This window comes from Monodelphis domestica, chromosome 2 (assembly GCF_027887165.1).
Source record: "Monodelphis domestica isolate mMonDom1 chromosome 2, mMonDom1.pri, whole genome shotgun sequence".
NCBI classification, from domain to species: Eukaryota; Metazoa; Chordata; class Mammalia; order Didelphimorphia; family Didelphidae; genus Monodelphis; species Monodelphis domestica.
In genome coordinates, this window is record NC_077228.1 from 198239866 (window position 1) to 198256818 (window position 16953).

The 16953-nt window shown below is 50.0% G+C and overlaps 1 protein-coding gene across 2 annotated transcripts; it reads left to right on the forward strand.

Annotated features, from left to right (window-relative positions):
• Positions 1-1602: 1602 nt before the first annotated feature.
• PCGF2 (polycomb group ring finger 2) lies at positions 1603-16652 on the forward strand. 2 transcript variants are annotated; one of them, XM_001366707.4, is made up of 10 exons: positions 1603-1899; positions 9958-10100; positions 11080-11176; positions 11524-11579; positions 11688-11738; positions 12196-12304; positions 12557-12611; positions 12777-12872; positions 14457-14537; positions 14725-16652. In XM_001366707.4, exons 2-10 carry the CDS (start codon positions 9989-9991, stop codon positions 15109-15111), a joined length of 1044 nt encoding a protein of 347 aa, XP_001366744.1. In that variant the 5' UTR covers positions 1603-1899; positions 9958-9988; the 3' UTR covers positions 15112-16652. The 2 variants fall into 2 exon arrangements, with proteins under 2 accessions (XP_001366744.1, XP_007482390.1); XM_007482328.3 differs by having other exon boundaries at positions 1606-1899; positions 12774-12872.
• The last annotated feature ends 301 nt before the right edge of the window (positions 16653-16953 follow it).

The following is a 16953-nucleotide window of genomic DNA, read 5'->3' on the forward strand; positions in this document are numbered from 1 at the left end:
TGCCTAATTGCATTTCTAGCCGGATAATCGAGCTCTGAGAGAAGCATACTCCATCCATCGGTTCAATTAATCTTGTAAAACGAAAAGCAAATCGATCTCCCTTGTCACCCCTGCTGGCCGTCGCCATAACACAGCAAAGATTTTGCGGGTACCTGCAAGCTTGGGGTCTAGGTTGATTCTCTCAAAGACTTCCTCAAGCCTTCCCCCATCCCTTGACCACCCATCTTTTGGGATGTTTCCCCCTTCCCCACGGGAAAAGGCATCATGAACATGAGGGAGGGGCTTGGCCTGAAGAATCATCCTTCTATAATCGTCGAACCCTGAAATATTCTCTATCTCGCTAGGTGTGCACCTCATCCCAAAAAACCTTCCTGCCATGCTCCTCTGCATCGCAGAAAGTAGATATGGGAAGAAAAAACTGAGGTTGCCAAATGTGCAGGCAGAAGCGCAAGCAGGAGAATCTGGCCCACTCTGGCCACAGGTTTCTTCCTCTAGCTATTTGTCCGGGAAAGTGTATTTTTAGTTTTCGTTTATTCTTTGTTGTTCCCCTTTCCCTGTCCTTTCCTTCATTGTCTCCTTTCCTGTTTTCTTTTCTTTCCCTTTTTCCCCCCCTTCCCGCGCCCCCGCGCTCACACACACAGACCCCAGACTGGGATCTAGCTTTGTATAGGATTCGTGGAGGAGAGCGCCCAGGGCGCAAACGCCAAAGCTTAGGGCACTCCCGTCGGGTCTGGGGTTTCCATGGGGTCTGGGCTCCAACCTTGCCAACCTTTCTTCCCTCCCACTCCTGGCCTCGCACCCCTGCTCGAGCTCCTCCCTCTCTGCTGTGTCCTGACACGCGGTCCTCTTCTTCGCTGCTGTCGAAATTGGCTGAGAACAGCACCAGTACACTTGGAGGCTAAAGAGCCCCACGCCTCCTCTGGAGGGCCGGGCCGGGGCCCAGGGACGGCTCCTCCTCCGGCAGGCTGGCGCCGAGCCGGCGTGGTCCCTTAGGTTGTCTGAGCAATTTAAACCCCCGGGGAGGGGGAGCTGGAATTAAAAATGGGGAAGAAATTACATGCCCACATTAGGTGCGCGCACACACGTATATGTATATATATAATTGACAATTGAAAATCAATTCCATTTGGATTAAGAAAAGAAAAAAAAAAGCCAGGATAAAACAATACCGAGGCCGGATGGACCAGCAGCCCAGGCGAGGGAGGCTCCCACCCAGAACCCCCTGCCTAATCGATAACATATTTAGACTGAGTGTACAATATTCCACTTCGAGGTTTTATTTCTCGATTTTCCCAGCCTCTGGTAGCCAGCTCGGAGTCCAGCCTCCTTTTGGGGGAGGCAAGGGTGGGGTCACAGGATTAGTGGGGGCTAGGCATTTCGGGGTAAGGGATGTGGGAGGGGGACGACGAGAGAGATAAGGGTGGGAGGCAGCTACTCTAGGTGGGGGAAGAATGAGTGGAGCTGTTCAGGGCCGGAGGAGGCGTGTCCTATCTTGAGACGGGGTTGGCAATAGTGGGGGGAAGGGGGCCCAACCTAGCCTGCTTACCCCCAACCCCCCTCTTCCCCCTCTCCGCAAACACCCTGAAGGAATGAGGTCACGTGGGGTGGGGAGTGGGAGGGACCAATTCCAGTCTGAAGGAAAAAAAGCCATTTTGGTCCCCCCCTCTCCCGCTCCCCATCCCCAGTCCCTCCCCTCCCCCTTTTTCGTCCCCTCCCCTCCCCTCTCCTCTCTCCCTCCCATCCACCCACCCCAAGCCGCTTTCACAAACTCCTTTCTTACGCCAGGTTTCTCCCCTCCCGCCTCCGGAGCAGGAGACTCAGCTGGGGCCCTCTTTCTCCCCCTCCCCTCTTTCCCACCCACCCCCCTTTTCCCCAAGACCCATCGGACCCGGGACCCAGGTAAGTGCGCGCGGACTGCCCCTGCCCTTCCCCGCTCCAGCGCGGGGTTCCTGTCGCACGGGCTCCTTCCCCCCACATAAAGCTACTGGGGGGGGGAGTCGGCGGCGCCCCACGGACTGCCCCCCTTTTTCTCCCACCCCCAGCCCGCCCCGTCTGCCTTTTTCTCTCCCTTTTCTCTTTTTTCCTTTCCTTTGCTTCCAAGATGGCCGAAGCGGATTCCCTCCCCCCCTTTTAACGACTTGCCATCTCCCCCCTTCTCTTCAACCACTTCCACCTTTTTATACCGCAGCCCCCCCACCCTAATCCTCTGCCTTTGGGATGGAGTGGAGGGAGGGGAGCCCTGGGGGCTTGGGGGGGGGTCTTCGTCCTCTCGACCCTTCCCTCTAGCTTCAAAAGGCACTAATGATCCCCAGGCACCCGCAGCTTCATAACTGGAGGGGGCGCTCACCCTATCCCCCTCCCACGCTGGACCCCGAGCATCAGGGACATTCGAGGAGTTGGCGGGGGTTGCTCCCTGGTTCTCACTGGACTGGAGGAGAGAATAGGAGGAATGGCTCTTAAAATTCTGCGCGGGTCTCAGTATCTTTTATCAGAGGGTGCCCCCCCAATAGAGTGGCTTCTACTTCCCTTCCCCCCAAAGAAGAGGGACCAGTGTCCATCCCCTGCCTATGAGACACTCCTTCTCCGGGCCCCACAGAAAGTTTGACTCTAGGGAGGCGGAGGCGGTCACCCCAAAACTGAGGCCCCATAGCTAAGGGCTGGGGGGGGGAGGGAAAGAGGGTTACTTATCGCGATATTTTCCATCGGTTGTGGCAGAGGGGAGGGGTCTGGAGGGCTGGCCCCTCCCCCACTCCAGAGCTAGAGCCTGGGGCTTCCTCCAGTCCCCCACCCCACCCCCAGTCTTTTGCCTTCAGCCCGAGGAACAGTGGGACCAACCCGGCATTTACACCCCCCCCCTACACACACACACACCCTTCCCTTACTGTAAATCCAAAAGTGCCCCCGGCCCCATCTCCCCATTTGAGCTTGGGACTTGCTCTGGTCGAGGGGCAGGGGGCGTAAGAGAGTAGGGATGGTGTAAAAATTATCCATAAATATTATAGAAAGTGTTGGGTCTTTGCTTTCCTTTCCTCCTCCCATTCTCTCAGGGTCTTTGTCTTTTTCTCTGACTGTCTCCGGGACTGTCTGTCTCTTACGTGTGTGCTTAGAGTTGTACTCTCTCTGTTGTCTTTTTTATGTCTGCCTCTGAGGGGTCTCTGGAGCCCTCCCAGGGTCTCCCCCGGGGTCTTTTCTGTAATTCTGTGCCTCATTCCTTCCTCGTGTTCCCCACATCTTTCGCTAGGACCCCATTCTAAATTGTTATTTTGGGGGGGAGGCAGCAGAAAAATGACATTGATGGAACTTTTCCCTTTTGACCTGTGGGGTTGGGGGTAAGGTCAGTTGGTGGTGGGAGGGGGGAAGGTGAACAGGGATGGAAGAAGAGAATGAAGTGGGGGGCAATTCGTTATTAGAGAAAAAGCGCGTGGGTGCATGTCTGTCTCTTCCCTCCTCTCTCTCTCCCCCACTCCCTTCCTCTCTCTGTGTCTCTCCTTCTCCTTACCCCCTCCTGGAAGCAAGAAGGCTCTGTCCAAGGTGAAGCTTCCTTCCTGGGGGCTAAGGAAAGATTTGGGATGGTGAGGATGGTGAGGAAACAAGAAGAAACAGAGCATAGAAGGATTACTATGTCGGTGTGGCCAGATGTGAAGGGTTTTCTGGGCAAGTGCCTTTCCCTTTCTAGGGTTCTGTTTCCCCAGGGATGGGGGTGTGTGTGAGAATATGGTTTCCTTTGTTGAGGAGAGATTTGTGTTACAACTTGCCTTGGGGTTTGGAGGAGAAGTGCACAAAAGGTTAGTGTGTCTATGTATTTCTGGTTACAGTGTATGGATGTCAGGTTGTGCGTGTGTAGACCCTTGCTGAGGAAGGAGTGGATGGGTGTGCAATGCATTCATCTGGCAAGTCTTGGTGTGCCTGGCTCAGTCTGTCTCTGGCTGTGTGTGTTCGGGTGTGTCTGGTTCTGTGTCTGGCCAAATGTATATCTGACTACGTCTCCATGTGCATGGGAGAGAAAAAGAGAGGGAATAGGATTGAATGTGTCTGGCTTTGTGTTTGGCTCTGGGTCTGATTCTGTCTGTGATGGGTCTTTGTCTGGTGCTACCCTCTGTTGTGTCTCTTGGATTTGGCACTTTTCTAGGGGGTTCCCTGGATGTCTGCTGACACTATAGCCAAAAGGCAGCTAGCACTGGAAACCTGGAAGGATTGGGAGCCAGGACAACAGTCAACAACAGGCAGCCAAAGGGCTGGGCTATGATAGAAAGGAATAAGGGAATTATAGGAGAGTCAAGAGACTTAAGAAGTCAAGGGCTTCCTCTTTCTGGACCACAGGCAGTGGTGGCCAGTAGTGCTAGGGAATGAATTTCTTTTCCATATTGCTTGGAGAAGAAGCCCAGTATTGGAGGGAAAACTGATTAGGGACTGATTTTCTCTCTAAGGCAGACTTCTAGGAAGAACAGATAACTACAACTATTTGCCAATAAAATTGACATTCACAAGAAATATAATTTGCTTAGATTAACAGGACAGTAAATAGGATGCTTCAATAATCCTATCTTAGAACAGATAAGTAAAGTACTATATCTGCATGGCAACAGAGAAGAGTGTCAAGGAGCAGACCTTGGGCTTCTGTCAGGTCTTGCTTGGTGTATGACCTTGAGAATATCTTTCTGGGGCTCAGTTTTCCCTATTTATAACATGGGTGCTGGGGTGGAGGATGAGGTGGAGAAAAATTGGAGGTGGACTTTGAACCTGTCTTCCTTACCCCTAGATAGGAGTGTTTTAAAAAGCAATTAGCAAATCTGGCCTCAAACACTTCCCAGCTGGGCAAGTCACAACTCTTTTTGGCTAGCTCTTACCTCTCTTCTGTCTTGGAACCAATACACAGGATTGCTTCTTAGACAGAAGGTAAAGGTTTTAAAAAAAACGTATATAGGTGTTGGTGTACTTAATAACTGTATACTCTGGGGCAAGTCCTTTGCCTTTTTTAGCCTTGGTTTCCTCATCTGCAAAATAGGGATGATAATAATAGCACCTGCCTCACAGGACTTTGAATGAGGATCAGATGAAAAAACATGTAATGAAAGTGTTTTGCGAGCCTAAGAGTGCTGTGTAAACTCTAGATATGAAAGTTCTCTTGGTACCTTGATGGACTTTAGGGATTCCACCCACAGAACCTCTCTCATTCTCTCATTTGCAGGTGGTACTATTCATCTCCCATTCTAGATTCACTGGGATTAGGTAGGGGTGGGAGGGGAGGGGAAGTGATTATAAACTTTTTAAGAGCCCTGGACCAAGAGCCAAAATACCTGGGTTTGCTTCTTCTGTCTACTATGTACTAATTGCATGATCTTGGTCAAGTCCCTTTCTAAGTCCCAGTCTCTTCCTTCGTAAGGTAAAGGTGGCAGGACAAGATCATGGATTCTGAAACTTTTTTGAATTGTGGATTTCTTGGGCAGCTTGCTGAAGCCTAAAACTTTTTTCTCAGAAGTAATATTTTTGAGTGCATAAAAAAGAATATATAGATTATGGAGGAAATCAAAAGATAATGAAAATAAAGCTGCCATTTCCCCCTATGAAGTTCATAGATGCCCTGAAATCTATCTATCTCAATTCCTTGGGAGGTTTGTGTCCCCTTTAGGTCCCTTCCAGTCCTGATCTTGTGTGGTAGTTGGTTTGACCTTGAGGGTCCTCTTCTGAGACTTTGAGACATCTCTGGGGCAGGGAATTGGAATGATTTTCATTAGAGAAAAGAAGTCAGGGTGAAAGGAGGGGAGAATTTAACTGTCTTCCAGCACTTGAATGGTAATTCTGAGCATTGTTGATGCCCAAAGTCTCTTAGGAAAAAATATGAAAAAGACTAAAACCAAGAGAGATTGGTGGAGCTGGGGAACTTTTATTCTTGTGAAATTTGGATCTGAAGAAAGACATTTGAGAGTGGAGAAGGAGAAGGAAATGATATGGAAGTCCAGGACCTTGGAGTAGATCATATGATTTGGGGAAGGGGCAGAGAGAGCCCCTCTTCTTCATATGGAGGAGGGGTTCAAAGGAGTAGTGGTTCTTGGCTGACATTCCATCTCTGCTCTTCTGGGTTTGACTAATAGAGCTTTCTGTGAATCCTTATCTTTTCATTTTCTCCTTTTTCCACATCACTGCTTCCGTCTCTTCCCTGGCAAGACTGTCGATGTCTGCAATTTTAGTCATGGAACCTCTCTTTCCTCTTTTCCCCCAATCCTGGCCCTGACTCTTCCCCCATACACCCATCTTATTGGCATCAGGGGAGAGACTGGGTGTCAGGTGGGTGGGGACCCTGAGGCCCAGAGGTGGGGTGGGGGCACTCATACTAATAAAGGCTCCTGTTTACTGTAGCTCTTGGCATCCTGCCTGTAGGGCTCTGCAGGTAACCATGGAAATCAGGTGAGGGAACCAATCAGCATCCCTTAACTCCCTCCCTCCCTCCCCATAGGTAAGTCTGAGGCCCCTCTGGTTGGGAGGGACAAGGGACCTGATGGGAAAGTGGGTACATCTTCTAGCCTCCGAGGTGGAGAATAAGATCACAGTGGAAGCACCTATGTTCATCCAAAGCTTCCAGGAGAAGAAAAGGAATCTGGTTAACAATCCAAGAGGAGGCTTTTGCTTCAGAAGATCCATCTGGCTGACTCTACCATGTCTCCTGGTCACTTATGAGCCTAGGATTCCTGTAGCTTGAATGTTAGTGTATCTGCCTTGACTGTCACTACCTCGATATGTGCATTTAAGGCAAGAGTCTGTTGTTTTGGAAACATAGCAAGTGTGTGAATGAGGTGGCTGCGTTGGTGTGGGGAGCCTGTAGATTTGTGTGTAAGGGAAGGGAAACCTGTGGAAGTTGGAGCATGAGTAAGATAATGATGATAGCAGCCCTGGCCCCAAAGGGTTACCAGCCCCCCAGCTCTTCATGTAACTACCATCCCCATTCTCACCCAACATATATCAACACAGACAGAGAGGCAGACATGGAGAGTTTATTTTCTCTCTCTGAAGACTAGATTAAGGTGTCAAGGGGCAGTGGAAAGGTACTAGATTTGAAGTCAAGGGACCCAGCTTCAGTTCTCAGTGGGCAAATCACTTTATCTCAAAGCACCTCAATTTCTTCAAATGTAAAACTAGAGGGTTAGACAGAATAGAGGTTCTTAACATGGAGTCTGTGGACCTGGGGGAGGCAGGTGTGTGTCAATGAATAGATTTCAGGTTTATAAACTTTGATGGGAAGAAGATTATATCTTTACTTTCACTGACATTAAATTTAGCATTTCCTTCAACTTTGAATTTTAAGGAAAAACATCATTCCAGTTGCACAGTGGAGAGAGCACCAGACCATGTGACCCTGAGCAAGTCATTTAATCTCAATTGCCTTGCCCTTGCCACTCTTTTGCCTTAGAATGGACAGAAGTTAAGGGTTTAAAAGGGAGACAGACAGACAGACAGACAGACAACATTCTGGAAAAGGGTTCAAGATTTTACAAATTGCCAAAGGAGTTCCTAACAACCACAAAAGTCAAGAACATGACAACGATGAGAAGGAACTCCAGTTTTCCTTCCAACTCTAAATCTTTAATCCCGTGATCTTAGAAATTAATATGTAGCTAACTTGCCAGGAATGGAGTTACTATAGAAATGGTCAAACAGCCAAGATGATTTAAGGTCCCTTCCAGTTTTTAATCTGAATCTGTGATACTGTTTTCTGTGAATCTGGAAAAGAAGAAAGACAGATGTCAAGCTGGGACCTGGGAACACCTTATGTCCTGTTTCTTTAATCTGGATACGTATGTGTTTTTGCGTCAGAATGAGTGTGTTACTCTGTGTGTGTGTGTGTGTGTGTGTGTGTGTGCGCGCGCGCGCGCGCGCGTCCATATCTAAGCACCCTGGTGTGTATGTCTGTGTGTCCCTGGGAATGTCTGTGTATCTGTCTTGTCTTTCCTCGTGTGTGTGATTTGGGGTGTTACACCTGTCTTTCTGTATCTGTTCATGGCTCAGTGTTTCCCTGATCGTGTGTCTCTTATTTTCTGTCTTTACAGCTCTCTCCATCTCTTTGTCTCTGGCTGTACTTTTTCCCCTTTGGCTCTCTCTTTGCTCCTTGGGTACCTGCCAAACTCATCTTTGGAGTCTCTATAGAAACCCCTGGTCCTGGCTGTGAATGTCTTGCCCTAAAAACCAAATGCTATGGTTTTAGAAATCTTTCCTGATTTGGGGTGGGGGACATGAAGGGCTGGGAAGAAACAGTAAGGGATATGGAGGGGATGAAGCCTACAAGGGCTACCCAAATCCAATTCTGACCTTATACAATAGACTTGTCTTAGGGCAGGGGTTGGGTGGTTTTCTCCTGTGCACATTTGAGATGTGATTTCTGAAGGGAAAAGAAAACAAATGAGATCATGAGCTTGAGACTTTTTTAAAAATTATTTTTTGCATAGTTACATGATTCATGGTTTCTCCTTCCCCTCATCCCCCCCCCAGTTGACAAGTAATTCCACTGAATTGTGTGTGTGTGTGTGTGTGTGTGTGTGTAATCACTCGAACCCAAGGAGCTTGAGACTTTGACACCCTACCACCATCACCATTGAACTCACTTTTGAGAGAGAATCCTAGAACCTTAGACTTGAGAGGCCATTAGAATATCTTTGTGCCTAGCTGTCCCTCTTTTTAATTCCATTTAACAAATGATTATTAAGTAGTCTATATTAATTATTTCTCATGATTATTATTATATAATTAATTATTTCTCTATATGACTATATAGTCAGGATTAGAACCCAGGTCTATCTCCTATACATTATTATTGCCCCTACCTATATTGGGGAGAGGGCATCCTCTGTGGATGCTGGCCAAAGCTGTGGTGTTTATCTGGAGAGATGTAAGGGGAGAAGGGCATTCATTGGTGAGAAGTGTGAATTGTTTTTTTAGGGGGGTAGTACTGGTTACTACTGCCCATATAGAAGGAAACTTGGAGTACACAGGTGGTTGTGGTTTCTGCCTCCCTGCCTCATTTACCTGCAGAGCCCCATGTTTGGCACTGGCTGATAATACAGGGGGCAAAAGAGAAAAACATAATCTCTACCTGTAGAGAGCTACTTGTCTGTTGGTGGGGTGGGGTGGGAACCATGCTTCCATGATGCAGAAAGGAATATGGGTACAGATAAATAAATTGTGGCCATTAGGGCAGAGGACTAAGGCCCAAGGGAATGGAAAGAATAGAACCAGAGTAAGCAATCAGGAAAATTTTCTGATAGAAAGGAAGTCTGGAACAGGGCTGGGAAGTGACAGAAGGAACAAAAAGGAACACAAGTGGGGGGAAAAGGAAGAGAGAGGAGAGGGAAGGACCTTTGAGAAAGGCATCTGCCAGAGAAAGTGAGGTGTGGAATGGGGGACAGGTTTAGTGCAAAAACAGGAGCTAGGAGAGGAGACTAAAAAATGTGGCGGACCTCAGGTCATAGATTGTTAAATAAAAAAACAACCTAAAAAAAAGAACCCTCCCAGTGAAAGCAGAACTGACATGGCAGAGGCCGAGAGTTGACCTGTGGCGCAGATAAGAGTCTGCCTGCCCAGCTGCCAGCCTCCGTGTCTGTCTTCCATTCATGTGTATGTAATCGTGCCTGGATATATATGTGTGTGTATTTTTATATGTCTGTGTGTGTATTTCCATTGTTGAAGGCCACACACTGAGCCATAATCACATTACCCAGAAGAGGTTTGACACGTTGAAAAAATGGGAAACAGCGTCAGATTGCTCTGAACATGGATCCCCAGAAAGATTTCAAAGGGCCTTCTGGCATGTGCTCTTTGTTCACCTTCCATCTCACCTCCAGAGCTCTTCCTCTGTTCTCACCCAAACCCTTCCATCTTCAGAGGCTGCCTGTCTGCATCCTTCTGTCCAGCCTGTCTTCCAGAGTCTCTTATGGCTCGGTGTTTAGACTGCTCCTTTCTCTTTCTCAGGACGGTGCTCCCACTCTGTTAGCCTGGCATCATGCACAGAACAACTCGGATCAAGATCACGGAGCTCAACCCCCATCTCATGTGTGCCCTCTGTGGGGGATACTTCATTGATGCCACCACCATTGTAGAATGTCTGCATTCCTGTAAGTGGGGGATGAGGATGAGGGAGGGCATAGAACCCCACTCTCTGAGTGAGTCGTCTTTCCCAGGGGCTTGGAGAGTGGGGTAGTCCCAGGCTGATAAAGAGATGACACAGTCTTAGGCTCTTGGGAACATCTTGCTTTAATTGAGATGTGATGAGGTATGGTGGACAGAGGCCCACTTGGGCAAGTCTCTTCTTCCCCTTCCTGGGCCTCAGCTTCCTCATCTGTCAAATGAGGGGAGCTGAAACGTGGACTCTGTGACATCTCAGGTGCCTTCCTATAATGGGAAAAATTGGGTCTGGCCTGAGGGAACTTCTTAGGTGATGCACCAAATTCTAAGATGGCCAAAGCAGAGACAGAGACACTGATGAGTAGGGTGCAAACTATAGATGTGAATAAAGTGGCTTTCGGGAAGGAGAGGATTAAGGAGAGAGTTCATCAAGGAAGGCTTCCTGGAAGGGGTGACTTTGTCTATCAACTCTGTTACCACCATCTCTCCAGGGCAGTTTCCACTGGACCACATTTTATTTTTATTTATCTATTTATTTTTTAAAACCCTTGCTTTCCATCTTAGAATCAAGACTGTATATTGGTTCTAAGGCAGAAGAATGTTAAGGACTAGGCCATGGGGGTTAAGTGACTTGCTCAGGGTCACACAGCTAGCTAGGAAGTATCTGAGGCCAGATTTGAACCCAGGACCTCCCATCTCTGGGCCTGGCTCTCTGTTCACTGAGCCACCCAGCTGCCCCCAAACCACATTTTAGATCAACATCTGACTTTAGTCTTTCTTTGAGTTCCTGAGGAAGAAAGAATATGTTAGCTAAGATTCCCCTTTTCCCCTTGCTCACATCATCCCCTACTTGGGAAGGTAAAGTTAATCCAGAAGGCATAGAAGATGAGTTGGCTGTGGATTATGCCTGTTCCTGAAGCCAGGGGTATCCGGGTATCTTCCTAACCTCCCTCTGCCTTCCTTCCCCAGTCTGCAAAACCTGCATTGTCCGATACTTGGAAACCAACAAATACTGTCCCATGTGCGACGTACAAGTCCATAAAACACGTCCGCTGCTGAGCATCAGGTGGGGACAACATCCCCTCCCTTCCAGTCTCCTGCCCAGGGTTCTTCTCTCTTCCTGATGCTTTGCTCTGCCTGTCCTTCCGTGCTCTTTATCCGGTCACTTTTCTTTTTTGTCCGGGGGCCCTCAATGGGAGGGGGCAAGTCAGGAAAGAATTTTTAAAATTACTGGGGAGGAATAAATTCCTGGGGTGAGAGTTGTAATTCAAGGCACAAGGACCGAGCATCTGAAGCCCAAGGATGACGAGTGGCACCAAAGAAGGGGTTTCCATGTCCCTTGGAGGGATGGGGGAGGTCTTTGGCCTCTCTTGATGTCGAGGTCCCTGAACCCACTTGTGGCGTCTTTTCCAGGTCGGACAAAACCCTTCAAGATATCGTATATAAACTAGTCCCCGGACTTTTTAAAGGTACAGGCTGTCCTCATCTCCTCCTCCGTTGATCCCCTGCCTCCCCTGTTTCTTTGACTGTCCCTGCATGCCTCACCTTGCTCACGGAAAGCTTCTCTTCTCTTCCAGATGAGATGAAACGTCGCCGAGATTTTTACGCCGCCTACCCCCTCACTGAAGGTGAATGTTTCCCCTCGGTCCTGGGTCGGGGAAGGGTGGGGAAGAGGAAGCCCATGTGTGTATGTGTCAGAAATCTCTCTCTCTCCCTAATTCCCCACCAAGACCCTGTCCCCACCACGGCATGACTTGGGTTTGGCCCTTCCCCACACTGGGCTGAGTGAGTATGCCTGCCAAGAAAGGAGACCTGTTGAGTTGGCCAGTCCAGAGCCCTGGGTGTTCCAGCAGAATGTAAGCTAGCTCTCTGAGGGTAGGGACTGTTCTCATTTTGACCTCCGTATCCCCAGTGCCTAACTCTGTGTCTGGCACAGAATTGGTGCTTAAATATTTGGTGAATTAAAATGAGTTTGGGCAAATGGGGAGGAGTGGCAAGCATGGGCCCCCTTCCTTCTCCCACCAAGGCTGAGGATCCCTCCTCCCCACTTATCCTGCCGCTGAATCCAGGTCTTCCCCCCCATAGTTCCCAACGGCTCCAACGAAGATCGGGGTGAGGTCCTAGAACAGGAGAAGGGGGCTCTGAGTGATGATGAAATCGTCAGCCTCTCCATTGAATTTTACGAGGGTGTCAGGCAAGTCCCTTGCCCCTGCTCTACTCTGGGGGACTTGGAAGTTGGAATAGGACAGGATACCCACCTGGGCATGGGGGCTTTTTCCCTGCTCCTTCTTGGAGTGTCTTCATTCTCCCCCTTATCAGTGGGATTTTTCAACTCGGGGTGGGAGTGTTTCTGGGAATTAGCATCCCTGGGCAGGGCCAGGTTGGGGTTGGGAAGGGACCTCCTCCCTCTCCTGGGATTTCCTGGCTTCATTCCTTCCCCCAACAGGGACAGGGAAGAGAAGAAGGGCGCCCTGGAGAATGGGGACGGGGACAAAGAGAAAGTGAGTCCTAGAGGCAGAAGGGGAAAAAGAGGAGGGAGTGTGGGATTGGGGAGGGGAGAAAAGGGATTCAGGCAGGTGGTGGGTAGCCAATGGAGTGGACTGCAGTGTTGTTCTTTTCCTTCCTCCTCCCTTGAACCCTTCTATACCCTCCCTTCCCCCTAGAAGACAGGGGTACGGTTCCTTCGATGCCCAGCAGCCATGACAGTCATGCACTTGGCCAAGTTTCTCCGGAATAAGATGGATGTGCCCAGCAAGTATAAAGTGAGTCGGTGGCACCAGGAGCCCCCAGGATCCCATGGTGTGCTTATTGATGTCCCTAGAGCTGGGTGATAAAGATACTCTAGGAGGGGCTGGCCGAGGAGAGAATGATGGACTCACCAGATCTGGGAATTTTCTGTGTGTTTGGAGACTCTGCCCTGCACTCTTTGTGATAAGGGATGGCCATTTAGAAAACAGTGAAACCAAGTTTGATTTCAGCTAGGTCTTTGACCTTCCACCTTTAACTGGGGAGGGAACCAAAGGATAGGTACCTGTGTCAGCCCATAGGGAAACTCCTAGTTTCATCTTATTTCATCAATAAAACTGGTGATGAATCAGGAGCCAAAAGGATAATGACGACTAAAAATGATGGGACCCAATCTAATTGAATGAAATTTAACTGGAAGGGGCAGCTAGGTGGCTCAGTGGATGAGAGAGCCCCAGGCCTGGAGTTGGGAGTACCTGAGTTCAAATCTGGCCTCAGACACTTCTTAGTTGTGTGACCTTCTCCCTTGCCTAACCCTTACTCCTTTTCTTCTACCTTGGAACCAATAATTAATATTGATTCTAAGAGAGAAGGTGGGGGGGAGACAGAGAGAGAGGGAGAGAGAGAGGAGGGAGAGAGAGAGAGAGGGAGGGAGAGAGGGAGAGAGAGAGGAGGGAGAGAGAGATGAGGTAAGTAGGTAGATAGGTTTATTATTTGAAGGAACCTGGGGGTGTCATCCAACCTAGAAAAGAGATGGATGCCTGGGAGGAATGTGGTTTCAATGGCTGTCTTCAAGTAAATTTAAAGGGCCAGCCTATGGAAGAGGCTCCTAGACAGCAAAACTAGGAATGATGTGAGAGGCAACTTTGGGTTCCACCTAAGAAACATCAAAAATTACATGTGCCTTCCTAACAAGTAAAAATAAAATCTTCAAAAAAGTTAGAAAGGGACAGCAAGGTGGCTCAGTGGACTGAGAGCCAGGCCTATAGATGGGAGTTCCTGGGTTCAAATAGCTATGTGACCCTGGGCAGGTCACTTAGCCCCTATCGCCTAGCCCTTACTACTCTTCTGCCTTGGAACCAGTCTAAGCATTGTTCCAGATGGAAGGCAAGGGTTTAAAAAAAAAAAAGTAGAATGAGTGGCCTCAAGAGGTAGTAAGCTCCCCATTGGTGGGCTGGATGACCATTTGTTGCAGTTTTCTTATATAAATATTGGTTGGACTTAATGAGCTCTGAGGTTCATTCATGCTCAGAGATGCTAATTCTTTTTTAAACCCTTACTCACTTTATATTGTTTCTAAGGCAGAAAAGCAGTAAGGGCTAGGGGCTGGGAGGTTAAGTGACTTGCCCAGGGTCCCACCTCTAGGAAGTGTCTGAGGCCAGATTGGAACCCAGAACCTCCTGTCTCTAGGCCTGGTTCTATCCACAGTACCAGCTCAGCACCCCCAGAGGTGCTGATTCTAAGCTACCTCTTCCCTCCTTCCTCCTGAGGGGAAGACTAAGGAGCTTCTAAAGAGCCCGAGGATCCTTGGGCCTAACACGACATTCACCCTGTTTCCCCCTCCATCTCTCCCTCTCCCGGGAGGGGTGTCCTTTCCCCAGGTGGAGGTGCTGTATGAAGACGAGCCTTTGAAGGAGTACTACACACTCATGGATATCGCTTACATTTACCCCTGGAGACGGGTGAGCCTTGGGCACGGGGGAGCGTGGGGTGGAGGCAGGCAGGGCTGGGGTGATTCGCTCCACCAGAGCCCTGTTCTTCCTTTTGCTGATGTTCTCGGGGTGAGGCCTGTGGGGGAGCCGGGCCTTTTGCCCCTGACTATCCCTTTCCTTGACTCTCTCTCGCGGATCCTCTCCCCCACCCCTGCAGAACGGCCCTCTCCCCCTCAAGTACCGAGTCCAGCCAACCTGCAAGCGGCTCCCGCTGCCTTCTGCGCCAGCCCCTTCAGAAGGCACCAACACCAGTGGGGCGTCCGAGTGCGAGTCTGTCAGCGACAAGGCCCCCAGCCCCGCCACCTTGCCCGCCACCTCCTCCTCCCTTCCCAGCCCAGCCACTCCTTCCCACGGCTCCCCCAGTTCCCACGGGCCCACAGCCACCCACCCAGCCTCTCCCAGTCCCTCCTCTGCACCAGGGGGCACCACCACCACCACCACCACCACCAATGGCGGCACCTCGAACTGCCTGCAGACGCCACCATCTACCAGCAGGGGGCGCAAGATGACTGTCAATGGTACCCCGGTGCCCCCCTTGACCTGAGGCCCGGGCCTCTGGGCCCTGTTTGGGCAGCCTCGCCTCTCCACCCTTCCCTTTTTCTTGATTTCTCCTCTGCCCTCCTGGACCCAAGTGCTCTCTACCTCACCCTCGGGGGTAGAGGGGCAGGGGTTGGGTTTTATAAATAAATCTATCTATATCTATATATATATATATGTACATAGGAAAAGCCAAATATACATACTTATTTTCTATGGACCAGCCAGATTAATTTAAAAGCTGCAGGAAACAGAGACCTTACATGTATGTGTGTGCAGGAGCGGGTGCAGATCTGTGTGTTTGGGTTTTCTTCATTCATTTTTAAGGGAACTGCATGACCTACTCGGGCTCCTTCCCCTTTTCCGTGGAACACTGGCGGTGGAAAGGGGAAGAGAATGAGGGTCTTTGGGGTTGACTCTGCCCCGGCTTCCTGCTCTCCCCTGTCCATAAGGAATGGGCAGAGGGGCCGATCTGGTCCCCTCCTCTAGGATCTTGGAGTTCTAGGTAGACCCTGGCCCTGAGAGGAGAGCCCCCCTCCTGGGGAGTGGGAGCTGCCTGTGGTCTGAGGCAGCCTCTAGGGATGGGGTGAGGCTGGGGAGGGGAGGAAGGTGGGGAGAGCTCATCCGTCCTTGGCTCCCGCCCACCCCCTTGTGCATAATGTTGGGAGCATTTCTCAGACAGTGCCTTTTGCAAATGCGGTTGTCCTTCGGTTCTGAGGGGGGAGGCTTGGAGAAGTGGGGGCCAGTCATGTCCGACCTCTCCCCTTCCTCCCCTCTCCCAGCCTTGTAGCTTCTGTGCATAGATTAGATTATTTTTCCTTTTGTTTGGGCCCTTTTTTGGCATTAATCTTGCAAAGGAAAGAATTAGGGGAGAGCAGGGGTAGGAAAAGAGACATTGGAAGCTCCTGAATCCACCTGGAAGTTTTGCCAGTGTGGACACGCTTCCCCTTCCCCCACTCCCCATTCCCCTTTTGCAGGAAGGGGGGGGTTAACTGAGGCTGCAAGTAAAGTCCACGTTTGGGACTTTGTGGGAAGAGGGCACTTGAACCTCACACAAGCACACTGACCCCAGACATGGGAAAGGGTCCTGGGAGGGTCAGCAGCCCCCCTCCCCCCAGGGGCCCGGAGTTCAGGACAGATGTAAAGGGGGATCTCAAAGCACAAGACAAAGGCAGGATTCCCAGAGTCCCTCTTTCCCCAGGGCTGTTCCCTGCAGATTGAGCAGATTCCTTGGGTGGGGTGGGGTGGGAGCAGCCCCATCCAGAGGCTGGATTACTAGTTACAGGGCTTTGCTTCTCCCCGAGCATCCCCAGCTTGGCCCTGTTACTCCTGTAGTGTAAATAGTGAGAAGATGGGATGGGGTAAGGAGGCAGGGCAGGGATCCCTGATTCTCCTGTAGGGGTACAATCAACCAAATGGCTTTGTCAGTGTGCATCCTGTCCTTGTTGCGGGTCCTGTGATCTGTGTGTTCCCTCCCTCCCTCCCTTCCCGACCCTGCCTTGGCATTTGTATGACTAATCAGCTTTGTAATAAATGCTGCAGATTCTCCTTGGGCCTTTGTATATTTTTGGGGGGGGAGGGGGCTTATAAGAGAGAGTCCATCATTAAACAAGGGCTTTTAACCTTCAGCCCACTTCCCAACCTCAAGCTAACACCACTCTTGTCTCCTCTGAACCAACCCCCCCCCCCAACCATCAGTCAAGCAGGGTAGCTGTCCCTGTTCCCCTACAGAATCACTGGAGATTTGCAAAGCACTCTATGGTCAGAGATGGAGAACTGAAGGGACCTCACTAGAGTCTGATCTCATTTTACAGATGAGGTAACCAAGGCCCAGAGGGTCAAGAGATGT